Genomic DNA, 13,128 nt, shown 5'->3' on the forward strand with positions numbered 1-13,128 from the left:
ATAGCGTTTCCCTTCCCTTAGCGTCGTGTTTACGTTCAACAACTTTAAGGTTTGCAGACAGCTTTGATTTTTGCCGCTCATCATTGGTCTAATCGTAATTTCGCCTGCACTGGCAAAGAATTGGGTGTCCATTTCGTAAATATCAGTCGAGTCGAGTTTAGACACTGATCCGCATCGACAACAAATCGTTCGTGCGCGAACGTTGCATGGAAAATCAAAAACTCGATTAATTAGTAGGACAAAAGCCGAATACTAATAGCTATCATAAATTGTTTTGAATTCAACAAGGTATGATAACACAATTAGTTCTAATTGAATTATTTTTAAACCTATTGTTCGAGAAGAAAAAATAAAACGCGATATTGAAACGGAAATCAAACTTATTGAAACATTCCGTTCGAGATTGACGATCAACCTTCTAGGATTTTTCGTGTTTATTTTAAAATTAGGAAAGCGAACTTCAAAGATCGGATTGACTCTCAACATTGGGCTGAACCTAAAGGCTGAAACCCGAGTTTTATGACGCAATTCTCGGCATGAAGGGTAAACATTAGGACGATCAGAGCGGTTCTCGTTACCTCCAAAAGCAGCTTTTAGGAAAATTTTTTTACTTGTCAGTCGTATCCGCACAATTTTACCCATCGCACGGTTTCAATTCGAATTTCCGACTCTCGTGAATCCATCCAACCGGATGCGGTTTTTTACGGAATTTGTCAACTCGTACTATTCAGGGTCTTGACATTATGTGGTGAATTATGTAATTATTGACACAACAAACAGGTAGATCGATCTAATGGATCTAAATTTAGACTGCGAGGATTTTTTCTACGGTTTTATTCCATCCCTACGCATTTCTGAAAGACGTAATCTGCCCGTTCAAATCGTAAGTTTATTATTGGCGATTAATTTTGTAAATGTTCAAGATGATTGGTACTCTCGTACTATCCAAAGTTCCATTAAAGTGTGCAAACTCAGATTTTGAGCCAAAAATAAAGTAAAGCCATGGGTGTAAACGTCCCTAAGAACTTGACCCTTCTTTATCGATAGTTCAAGGACCCTACTGATTCTATAGCAGCACCGCTCAGTCGTAATTTTCGATTCCACCTAGTAATTTATTGTTTGGAAAATTACGCCAACTCGCCAACTCAGGCTTCATTTTCGGTTTTTGGTTCAGTAGATGCTCATTTGACTACAGCGCCTCAGCGAAACAGAACTCGTAAAAGTAGGGCAATTGTAGAGTTAATTATTATCTACAATATTGTTGAAGCAAGTATAGTTTTATCTTTTTTATCTGCAACTCCGTTGGTAATTTTGTTGGATTCTTCCAATTCTATCATTCCACACACAGCCGGAAAATATCTCCCAAAATCACTTTAGCTAGGAACATGGCTTGAGCGTTGGCACGTCTTCTTTCCAGAGTCTCCAAATTAAGCAACCGGTAACGATTCTAATACGGCGGTAGGTTTTTAGCATAACTTAAAAAAATAAAAATTTTCTGTATTGCTTCGATTCTGGTGATCCAAAATAGTTGACAAGGACACCGAATCACAGATCCGACCTTCAAAATAGACCTCACAAGATTTTTACATCGTCATCGGCATAAAAAAAACCAACAGCCAGGTGGTAGCAGAGCTGGTGGTTCTTTTATAAAAAGAGAAAAGCGCAGTGGTCCAAGGTCGCTCCCCTGGGGTACGCCAAAGAAGTTGCAGAACGAGTCGGAAAACTCGGACCCCATCTTCATACTCAGTCTACGGTGTGTCAGGTACAATTGTAGCCACTTGCAGAACAGTGCAGAAACTTCCAGCTTCCTTCTCAAGCCTTGTAAGGAGGATATCGTGATCCACCCGATCAAACGCTGCTTTCAAGTCCGTGTACACTATATCAGTTTGCACTCGTTCATTCATGTTGCGCAGGCAGTACGATGCAAAATCAACAAAATTCGTAGAGACTGAACGTTTTAGGAAAAAATCAGAGTGGTTGTATACAAGACACGACCGCATAGGAGACGTAGGACTACGTAAATCTCTTTGTAGTGATAGAAGCATGTGTCCATGCATATAATAATACGATTGCGTTGTATGTAACATTTATCAAAGTAGTAACATTGTATACGTTTAATCCTGAATAGATTTCAGAGTTATTTCTATGTGCATTGTGCAATTTAACGAAATCAAGAATACAAACAACTTACAGAAATTAGAGATTGGTTTTAACACCAATCGCTCCTCCACGTTGAAGGGATTTTACCAATTCGATCCAATTTTATCAGCAGCACATCTTTTCACTACACTTTTAATGAAACGGCAAACAAGCGCATCCATACAAGAATTTGCAAGAATACAAGAATTTGCAAGAATACAAGAATTTACAAGAATACAAGAATTTGCGTTATATTGGGACAATGAACTTTAGGCATTTTTTCCTGCACATTTCCCTAACACAGATATCAAATTGGTCTAGGTTTAATCGCGGTCGTAAAAAATCTTGTTGAAGTGAGGAGACTTCGTTATTTGTTCTGGCTGAGCTCCCGAGCACAAATTTTTTGGAATGACACCCTATCCCAAACCTTGCCGTAAGACGTAGTTCTCCGTCAAAACCATGCTGGTCTGAGGAACTGTAGCATTGATAGCTAGCGAACAATGCGTCGTTCAGGATTATGTGTGTTGCAAAGAGGTTGCAAGGAACTTCTGAGGATTTTGGCGAAGGTTTCCGTGCTTTCGTAAAGTATACTGTTTATATACTAGACGGTTGTAGACAGTGTTGCGAAGCCCACACTCGTGTGGTCTAATTTTCTCACACACGCGTACTCATTCTAACGAGCGCGCCGGCATAAGCATCCCTTTTAAACTTCCGATTTTATTTCTTCATGCACTGCAACGAGTTTTTGCAAGTGTGTGTTTTGCTAGCGGCTACAGTCATCGATCGCTTTCGTTAGTCGTTGCAGCCCGAGCTACTGATTCCGAATACTCGTGAGCGCTCGTACTTCTGCCCGTGAATCGAGGGCGAAGATGATGAAGAAGAAGAAAAAGTAATGCAAAATCTGTATCCACTAGCTTCAGGGGCAGCTGATTCCTCACGAGTTTTTTGACTCGCGAATAAGCTATGAAGGCAGACGATGAGAGGATGTGCGTGCGCGAGTGTGTGGGTAGCAGAATGTCTGCACACAGCACCGGCGGCGTTGAATGCTATTTTTCTTATACTCTTTCGCGTGTGAGTAGGCATGATTGACTTCTCGCTCGATTCGCAACATTGGTTGTAGGCTCGAAAATCCCTACAAGCATGGTTAAACTGTCGCTTGGTGGCTTGGCAACGCGATCTTTGAAATGCGTGCAGAGCAGCAGATCTTGCTTTAATTGAAGTTCGACTCTGTTACAGTAATAGAAAAGTCATCCATTTTGGTTCGAAGTCCACGTTCTGGTAGTAAATTAGCAGCGAATTGGAGCTCTACTGCGGCTCAGGCACAGAGTTGGAAACGGGGGCTGTGTCATCGCAAGTATTGTTATAGGAGTTGTTGCGCTTGCCTGGTCTGGAACTCTGGGAGCCTCGTTCGGTATACTCACAAGCAGGATTGTTGTTCACTGGCAGGATTTACTCGACTGCGGTGGGAGGTCGAGGGCCAGCATAATATCAAAATCATTGCATCCCGGTATAAACTTAGATGTCGGTAGAAATGTGGTGAGCTGCCTAGAGTGATAGGCTTTATCAAGCGATAGAGGGAGAGATCGACGTGTTAGGTGACACTTAGGTCACGGGAAACAGAGTGTGTATCAGTGGTAGTGAGAAAATAATCGCACTGATACTTACCCTAAAATTCTCTAGAAAGAAGAAGTAATTAGTGTAGAATCCCGCAGTTTTATATCCATTCCGATTTCAAACGAGATGAAGTTCATAGCAGACAAGTTTGCATTCTTGTTGGTGAAGCGAGGGATGTTAAACGCTCTTGCGCTTTGACGCTAGCACGAATTCATATCAGATAAATGACTTGAATACTGACAAAAGTTTGCTACCGGCGTGGCACCAGTGGATTCTTTAACACGACACTAGCGCCAAAAGCAAGCCACTTTGAGTATATGTACTTTGGCATACATTTTATCTTGGATTTTTAAAGAACTAGATATGCCACTCTTCGCAAATTCAATCTTCAGTAAAGTGACTCCTGACGGCAAGAGGGCATACTAACCTGTCATAGTGTTCGTAAAGCGTTCTCATAGGCATAGGGGAATGTCCCCGGTTAAGAAAAATCAAAAATTAAATTCATGTAAAATGGGTACCTATTTTTTGGAGGTCTGTTCTTTGTGATACGTACCACACAAGTAATACTATTTCACATTCAGAGGGCGCAATTTTCCACGTTTCATATCACTTTTCATTTTAAGTTGGATATTTTTTAAACTCTCAGGGAATGAACACATACCGTGGACCCCCGTTCGTTTGACCATTTTTAATCTGAACACTTTTTAATCTGAACCCCGCTGGTTTGCACGACGTGCAAATTAAAAATGGTTCAAATGTCATTCGCAACATAACACCATTTGTTTATGCAGACAATGCACATAAACACGATTTGTTTGTACTGACCTAGCGTGTTTAATCGGTTTCACATTTCGTTTTCCTAACGATTAAGATAGAAATTCGATCGGAAAATGCAATATTCGCACTTGCAACTGCCGACTAAAACAAACCACCAAAACAATAACAAAGAGCAGGGCGGCCAGTTCACAGCGGTTTCAGCATATTTCGGGTTACCAGTTGTTCAAATTAAAAAGTAACCCCGTTAGTTTGCATAAGGAATCGTTCAAACGAACGGGGGTCCACTGTATTAGCTTTGTTTTTGCAAAGTTGGTGCATTCAACCTTCTCTCCTAGGCTAAATGCCCGCACCTTGGGCTTATCGATACCCATCAAATCCTGTGGGCAACACTTGGGCCATCTTTCTTACACACTTTCGTCCACTCTTTTTTTCAAATCCTGATCGTTTTTGAAGACCTTCTCCGTTTTGCGAAGCTTGCCCTTCCTAATTACCCAGAATTTTTCTATTGGGCGAAATTCCGGCGAGGTGAGGATGCATTCTTCTTTATATATTTGGCCGCTGATGGTGCCAGTCGTTATGTACGGATTGTTAAATTTGCCGCGTCCACAGATCGCTTGCCATACCAAGTACTTCTTGGCAGCAAGTTGGTCGACTTTCTTGTTCTGGAACTTCTCCGGAACGTTCAGGCACGTGGCAGGACTTGCCGATGAAAAACTTCAGGCCAGAGATTTCGGCTGCACCTACCACTAGTGGTACAGCTTCCTGACGCGATATTTGGCCACCGTATTCTGTTTATCGGTTCGATTAGGCGCCTTTCTTATCTTGAAGACACGAACCAATGCCCGCTTCATTGTCTGCTGGACGAACCAGACGGAAAAATTGACCCTCCTAGGGTCAGGGTAAGGTTCATATTGTGCCAGAGGTAATTTCTTACCTTCATTACCATCATGAAGTCTGCTGCCAGCTCGCCGCTGGGTCGTATGGGTCTTTTTGAACAATTTTACTACACTGGACACAGTCCCGAATGGTCCATTCCCAACTGTTTCGCGATTCACCAGTGCAACTGGTCTGCATTTTTCAAGACCGCGTCCACAATGTTTTGTCGAAACACTTCCTGTTTGGAATCTACCTCAGCTCGATAACCACTTGACAGATTGTGACGAAATTATGCACATGTAAATATTACACTCTAAACTAGTGTTACCCAAAATTTCATCAATTTTTCCCATCCAATAAAGTCATTAACAAAACCGTAGTTCACCGCAGACAGAAGGCTACCCTTCGAGTGCAGGTTATCAGCACGTGTGAACGAGATTAGCAGCATTCGGCAATAGTTTTTTTTTGCATAACCGTATTGAAGAAAACCAAAGATAGTTTTCACATGATTAGAAAACCAACCCAAGTAGCATGATACTGGCACTGGGAATTCCCGTCGATGCCGACTGCCAGCCACGCTCTAGAGCAGTTCGGTCGATGATTCTGTATCTGATCGGTTACCGGCAAAATGCATTCAAAATCTGGGTAACTATTACGAAACAAAAGACGATGAGAAATCGGTTTACTCGAATCTTCAACGATCGCACGATTGCAAGCTGATCACTATTCAGATATTATGAACACCAATTGCAGGTTCAGTTCAACGCGTGGCTGATGGCGTAGTGTCGATCGGCTTGGAATTTCCAGCTCCAAGTTTACTATTCTTAGACCACTCTTCGGTGCGGTAATTTCGAGCGGTTTCACTACCACGAAAGCTCGACCCCGACCGGAATCGACGTCTACAAAAAAAAAAGCCGACTGCAAATGGAATCTAATTTTCAACGTTTACCTTGGCTGCAAAGAGTGGGTATGAAAACATCACATACACATGCCACTCAGTACTTAAGGCAAACCGAATGGAGCGTTCTTGGCACGCGAGGGAGTCTTGGAGCTTGGAGCGATCTACCAGGTTCGCTTTCGACACCAACAAATCGGTGAACGAATTTTCCACTTAGTGTGCAATTATTCATCGCCACACGCTGCCTCCGAGGGTACTAGGCTGAATCGTGAGGGAAAACCCAACGCTACGCTGCTGGGAAAAGGTTCCGCTATTATTAAGTCGGCTTTGTTTGATTCAGGCAAATCAATTCAAAGGCAAATCAGCGGGTTATGAGTAGGACTCCTATACTGACGGAACTTACCGGTAAGCAACGCTTTCGCTCACAAGCGTCCATTCGGTGAATTGTTGTTTCTACACGAACTCGTGGGAAGGTCGTTACTATTGATTGCTTTTGAGTCGTGGTTGACTGCCCATCTCCGGACGTGGAAAATTTGTGCTGAAGGTTTTTTTGTTTTGGTATTGGTTTGCTTGCATTGCTAGGGAAGTGACTGCTAAGGTCATGGTAAAGAAGCTTATTAGAATTTAGTTCGTCCGGTTACAAGAGAGAAAAAAAGTTAACTATTGGGCGCGAAGACGTCGAACGAGTACAAAGTCTACATTCAAGATCAACCGGTATGCTACTATATAACTTGATCGCGATCAACACTCACTGCGACACAAGAGGAAAAGCGACAATAAAAACTAGTTCCAATCGAGATTGCAATGCCGTTTGGTTTGACAGACATTTCCACTCGCTACTGGTAACAGGGTTGAAATAATCGCAGGTACTTCTCCTAGAAAACATGTCAAATTAACAAATGTTTGAGGTTATGTATCATAATCACTCACCAAGAAAACAAAACGAATTTAATACGAGTCCATCCATCGGGTGTTGTTTGAACCGTTTGAACCGGACCTCTTCGCACGCCTTTTCTGTCTGATCATTCTGACTAACAGGAACAGCGCAGCAGCAAACAGTGAAACGGAACCCAGAAGTGTGTGATGTCAGACGACAGGGTTTCGCAAAACAACACGCCTGCTTCGATCGCACCGATCGTTCGTAATGAGATTTAAATGCTGTGATTAGTATGCAGTTAGAGAGTTGCCGCGCCATGTGTTCGACAAGACAAGAACTGTCCTTCACTGGATTCCTGCTCGTTTCCTCTCCGACTCCGATACACACATAAACGCACGCTCTCTCTCTCTCGTTGGTTTTTCTTCTCGCAGTCCTTTTCTCTGCCAGGCACAGCGCGCACAGGCACGGCTTGCTCATGTTGTTTCTCTTAGAACGCGCTTGACTGACTGGTGTGTTGTGCAACTAGAATCAAGGTAACTGCGAACAGGTATTCTCGCTGGAACCGCGACCGAGAACAGAAGTGTTATTACCTGCCATCGAAGAAGCAAAAGTCGTGATTATCAGTTTGCGATCGGTGCGTGTAGCGTGCGAGATCTTCCCGAGAATATCATCCGAAAAGTGACGTAAAAATAACCACCGGAAAATTTATTCAGCCCAATTTAGTGTGAAAGTCAACTTATTATTAATTGTTAATATTTTCAGTTCACACGTACTGCACGTGCCAATGTCAACGAAGAATACTTAGAGTAGTGATAGTTTCTTAGTGATAGTGATATTTATTTTCCCGCCTTCGGATTCAAGTTCAGTGCAGCGAAGTGAAGAAAAAAAAAACAAGACAAAAATAAAAGTGACGTCGACGGCAGTGACTTGAGTACCAAACAAGCACACACAGTGCACGAACCTTGGGCCAACTCCGTTGGCTGACGACAAAACGGTTGTGGCCGGTTTGGTGTTTGCTGTTTACCTTTGATTTTTTTGGGGGTCATCCGAGCTCCGCGGAACGAAACGCGCTCGGGTGTATCGGACAGCGGAGACCACACACACGCTCAAAGACGGTGACAACACGTGCCTGCAATACATGACAAGATGTTGATAACGTAAGTATTTTCAAGAAGTGTCCATAGTTTGTTTGAATGAATGAATTATAGTCTATTCGGACGTGACAGCTCACGGATTCGGGTGGGCTCATCTTTATCCAAGATGAAATCTGACCGTCAATTCTGATTTCACTGAACCAGTGGTAAAATCACTGCAGCTCTGTGTGAATCTGTTCAGCAGCTTCTTCAGTCTGGTCGTCTGGCACCAATAATCAGCCAAAGTAAACAATACTTTGCCAATCACGCACTGACGTCAAAAGCGCCCACTCGATAAAAACCCTCCAGCCTAACGAACCCTCGGTCACTTTTTGGTTTGAAGTTGGATGTTGGTTGATACAGAACTTTTACGTCACGCCGACGTTTATGCCTCCTATTATTCATAACTCGGTTTCAAAGTTGCCAAAACGTAAAGTACAACCCCGCGGCTGACGTCAGTCAGGGCGGACATTAACTCCAAGTAGCACGTCTAATTACATTCTGCATAGCGTACGGGTGTTGGGTTGATTTGCGATATTTTGGGCTTCAATCACGCTCGAGACGATCACGGTGTGGTGAGGACAAGACGCCGGACGTGGTGTTTGACTCGTCCGCGAGTGGTTTGGGGTTTCACGCGGATTGGCCTCCCGTTTTTCTTTTTTCCTTTTTTTTTTGCTCCATAGTACACACTTGTGTTGTGCCGTTGCGCTCCCATTGAGAATGTATGGAAGTTTTTTTTGCGTTGCAATTCACTAAAGCCGATTGCGAACGCTTACGATCAAGGTGAAATCGGCACAGCAGAGTGGAGTGGACTCTGTACTGCTTGACCTTTCCGGAGGTAAGAGTACTCAACGTACTGGATTGGATTCGGACAATGGATTGAGGTTTCTTTTTTGACCTTACTTAGGAAGTGGAAATTGTTTAAGAGACATTAGGTACTATAGCTTTAGAAGTAGAAAACGATTGCGGGATACTATGCTAGGCGATAGAAGCAGCAGAGAAATTTAGCCTACTTTGTTTGAATGCAAATTATCCCAATTGGTGGTTTCTTTTTTAACAGTGTTGTAGCAAATAATGGCACAGTTTAGACCTGGACAATACTTATTATGAGATGTCAAGTTTAATGGATATTCTTGTAGAATTATCGTCAAATAAAAATACACAATGGCACAAAATAAATCACTATTAACACTTGTTTTGTACACTATTAAAAAGAAATTATGAAATTTGTGATTGTTTCGTTCGAAAATACTAACATTTGCGCCTGTAGTGGTGGGGATCACCGTAGTACAAGACCGATTAACAGAAATACAATTAGCTGGAAGATTAAATTTGCCAAGCTCCAACGTTGGTGAAATCAAATGTGCAATTGCGCCAATTTGCGCGTTGTGTCTGTTTGTCTGTGCTTCCAATTAATCTGTTGAAATAGGAAATTTTGGCGAGCGATTAAGTGTATCATTTATCAGTATCATTTTGAATGCACTCATAGTAATATGTTTTTTCTCCTTTGTTGGGGGCATTGGCATAATAATATACTTACTCAAATCCCTGATTTATCGATCGTAACAAGCACTAGCGTGCCAAGACCAGACTTTGCTGACCATTGGGACATTGCTGCGCCCTTGCCGAAGACCCGATTTAGCCACTCAGATTCTGAACCTGCACTAAATTCTAGGCCATACTTTTTATCCGATTTTGTTCCAAATTTCATAACAACGGAGTCTGGATCAGATTTGGGACCAATTGGAATTTTTTTTTTATCAGATTTTGAATCTGAAGCCACAGATTTTGGGCCACAGTTTTTTTTCATCAGTTTTAAAGCCTCCGATCAAATTTTGGATCAGGTTTTGAGTTAAATTCCGTACCTGGACCATATTTTGAGATTTTGGAACAGATTTGGACTAGATTCTGGACTAAATTTTGAACCAAACTTTTAATCAGGTTTCGAACTCAGACTTTGGATTAGATTTTAGACTCAGATTCTGGGCCTGTGCTGGACCACAATCTCGACCTGCATCAGATTCTTGACCACATTTTGAACCAAATTCTTATCAGATTTGGGCCAGATATTAAATAAGATTTTAGATCTCATTTTTTATCAAATTTTGGATTAGATTCTGGACCTGAACAAGATCTTGGAGCTGCATCGGATTCTAGATCTGATTTTGGATCACATTTTTATCAGATTTGGAACAGATTTTGGACCACATTTTTGATCAAATTTCGGGCGAGATTCTGGACCTGGACCAGCTTGTGGCCTTTGTCCCGATTCTGGACCTCAACTTTTATCAGATTTTGGGCCACCAACCAGATTTTGGACCTAAACTAGATTGACCACATTTTTATCTAAGTTTGTTCCAGATTTTGTCACAAATTTTTAAACAGATTTGGACTAGATCGTGGACCAGATTTAGGACTGTGTGTGTGTGTGTTACAATCCATCGCCCGCTGACCGGCAGCGCTTTTATGTAAAAAAATTACTTGCATCCACAAGTTGGTTTCTGTAAATGCAAATAATTTTAGTCCTGGAGATGGAAGGTGATAGCTCTATTGTTCATCCAGCGACCCATTTCTAGAATGCCTGGATATACACGTACATTCCGAGGTCGCCTTCATAAACAATCAGCCCCGCATGGATATTTTCACATATCCATACTTCCATTAAACATTTCCATTAAACAAAGTTAAAAAAGTCATAATACATAATACATAATACATAATACAGTCATAAAGTTAAAAGTTAAACAAAGTCATAATTGCTAAATTCTTCTAGACCAATTTAATTTTGAAGCACAAAAGCATAATTTCTACCGTAGCGCCAACTACATGTCAAATGAAACCACTATTCGTCAATAAATATCGAAAATAATTTTCGATAATTGGCATCTGGAAGCCACTTTAACTTTGAAAATGTATACTTATCTCTTGCCAATCGACATGATCAGCATACTACAGGAAAGCAGCAAACTCTAAACTGTACATTCGCGCAAACTGCATCAATAAATACTATGATTTAACACTGCAAATTTCTAGAAAAACAGAGCGTTCGAATGAAAACAAACAACCGGCACCGTGCTCCCAGAATTTTCTCATCGTGGACCAGATTTAGGACTACATTTTTAATCAACCTAATCTGAACCTAATGAACCATCAGATTCTAGGCCAAATTTTGGACCACAATTTTACCAAACTTGGACCAAGTTTTGGATTATATTTTTGTTCAGTTTTTGGATCAGACGTGGGACCAGACTTGGAGCCTGGATCAGATTCTGAGGCACATTTTTTAGCAGATTTTGGATCAAATTTTAGACCAGATTCTTAAATTGGGCCAGATTATAAATCAGATTTTGGACAGATTTTAAACCAGCAACTCGATCTTGGATCAGATTTTGATCCAGTTTCTGTTGGGCCAGAGTATAAAACAGATTTTGGACCACATTTTTGATCAAATTTTAAACCACGTTTTTAGTCAGATTTCAAACCAGCAACTCGATCTTGGATCAGATTTTGTTCCAGATTCTGAACCTGGACCATATTTTGGACCTGGCGGATCACATTTTGTTCAGATTTGAATCAGATTATGAGTAATATTTTGGACCACATTTTTGGTTTTGTTCAATATTCTACACCTGGACCAGATTGTGGACCTTGTCCTGATTCTGGGCCTCAACTTTTATCAAATTTTGGGCCACCAACCAGATTTTGGATAAGGGTTTAAACCTGGACCGTATTATGGACCTAGACTAAATTGACCACATTTTTATCTAAGTTTGTTTCAGATTTTGTGACAAATTTTTAAACAATTTTGGACTAGATTCTAGACCAGATTTAGGAGTACATTTTTAATTGAATTTGGATCAGAGGTGGGACCAGATTTTGAGCCTGGAGCAGATTCTGAAGTACATTTTTTATCAGATTTTGTACCAAGTATTGGATCAAATTCTCAAATTGGGCAGATTATAAAGCAGATTTTGGACTTTGGATTTAGCTCTTATATTTTTCCTTCCATTGTTCCTCTTTTTCTACCGCATCTCTTGTTTCTGTCCATTAGTTCCTATTTCATATTCCGTTACTTCGTTTCTTGTCCCATTGTACCTTATTTTCTGTCCTGTTTTCCTTTATTTTCCCTTGTTTTTTTGTTATTTTCTTTTCCGTTTTCAATCTTTTCTCTTTTTTTTACTAGTTTCGTAGTCAGGTTTAGCTTTTTTGTAACTCTTTTTGTCTAATTTCGTTCTCATTTTTCATCATTGTTTGTTCCATTTTTTTTCTCTTGTTCACTTGATACCTTTTTTTTCTGCTTTGTCATGTTTATTTTATTTTTTGCTCTTTTTTCTCTTTGTTCGCCAGGTTTTTTTTGTATCCCCTTTTACATTTTCCTTCAGTCAGTTTTTCCTGTTTTTTTTGGTTATATTCCGTGTCATTTTCCCGTTTTTTACCCAACTTTTTCATCCCGTTCGACCCATTTTTCTCGTTTCCTCTATCGGGTTTTTCTTTTCTTATTTGATATTCTTCGTTTTCCTTTTGGTTTCCTTCCCCCTCTTTACTTTTTCATTGTTCTGTGTCTTTATTTTTCCTGTCTCCTTATTTGCTCTTCTCAATCCTGATTTTTTTGTTTTTCTCTTTTCTGCTCCGGTATTCGTCTTTTTTCTTCCGTTTTCCATGTTTTCGGGACCGTTTTTTCCAACCTTGTTCCTCGTTTTTTTTTGTCCCAGTTTTCGTCGTTTTTTCTCTTTTTTATCTCCTTTTCTATCCGGTTTTTCGTTTTCGCTTGTTCTGTTCTCTTCTTCTTATAGCCTACTCTTTTCCCTTTCCGC

At 40.9% G+C, this 13,128-nt stretch overlaps 1 protein-coding gene across 2 annotated transcripts in view; it reads left to right on the forward strand.

The window, feature by feature from the left end:
• Positions 1 to 13,128, forward strand: part of LOC128732781 (ABC transporter G family member 23) — a 77,875-nt gene that overhangs the window by 16,124 nt on the left and 48,623 nt on the right. For both annotated transcript variants that reach the window (XM_053826155.1, XM_053826156.1), the window contains exon 2: positions 7,944 to 8,338. In XM_053826155.1, coding sequence (XP_053682130.1) covers positions 8,328 to 8,338 — 11 coding nt within the window. In that variant the 5' untranslated portion in view covers positions 7,944 to 8,327. The remainder of the gene's footprint in view (positions 1 to 7,943; positions 8,339 to 13,128) is intronic.

Source organism: Sabethes cyaneus, chromosome 1 (genome assembly GCF_943734655.1).
Source record: "Sabethes cyaneus chromosome 1, idSabCyanKW18_F2, whole genome shotgun sequence".
Taxonomy (NCBI): domain Eukaryota; kingdom Metazoa; phylum Arthropoda; class Insecta; order Diptera; family Culicidae; genus Sabethes; species Sabethes cyaneus.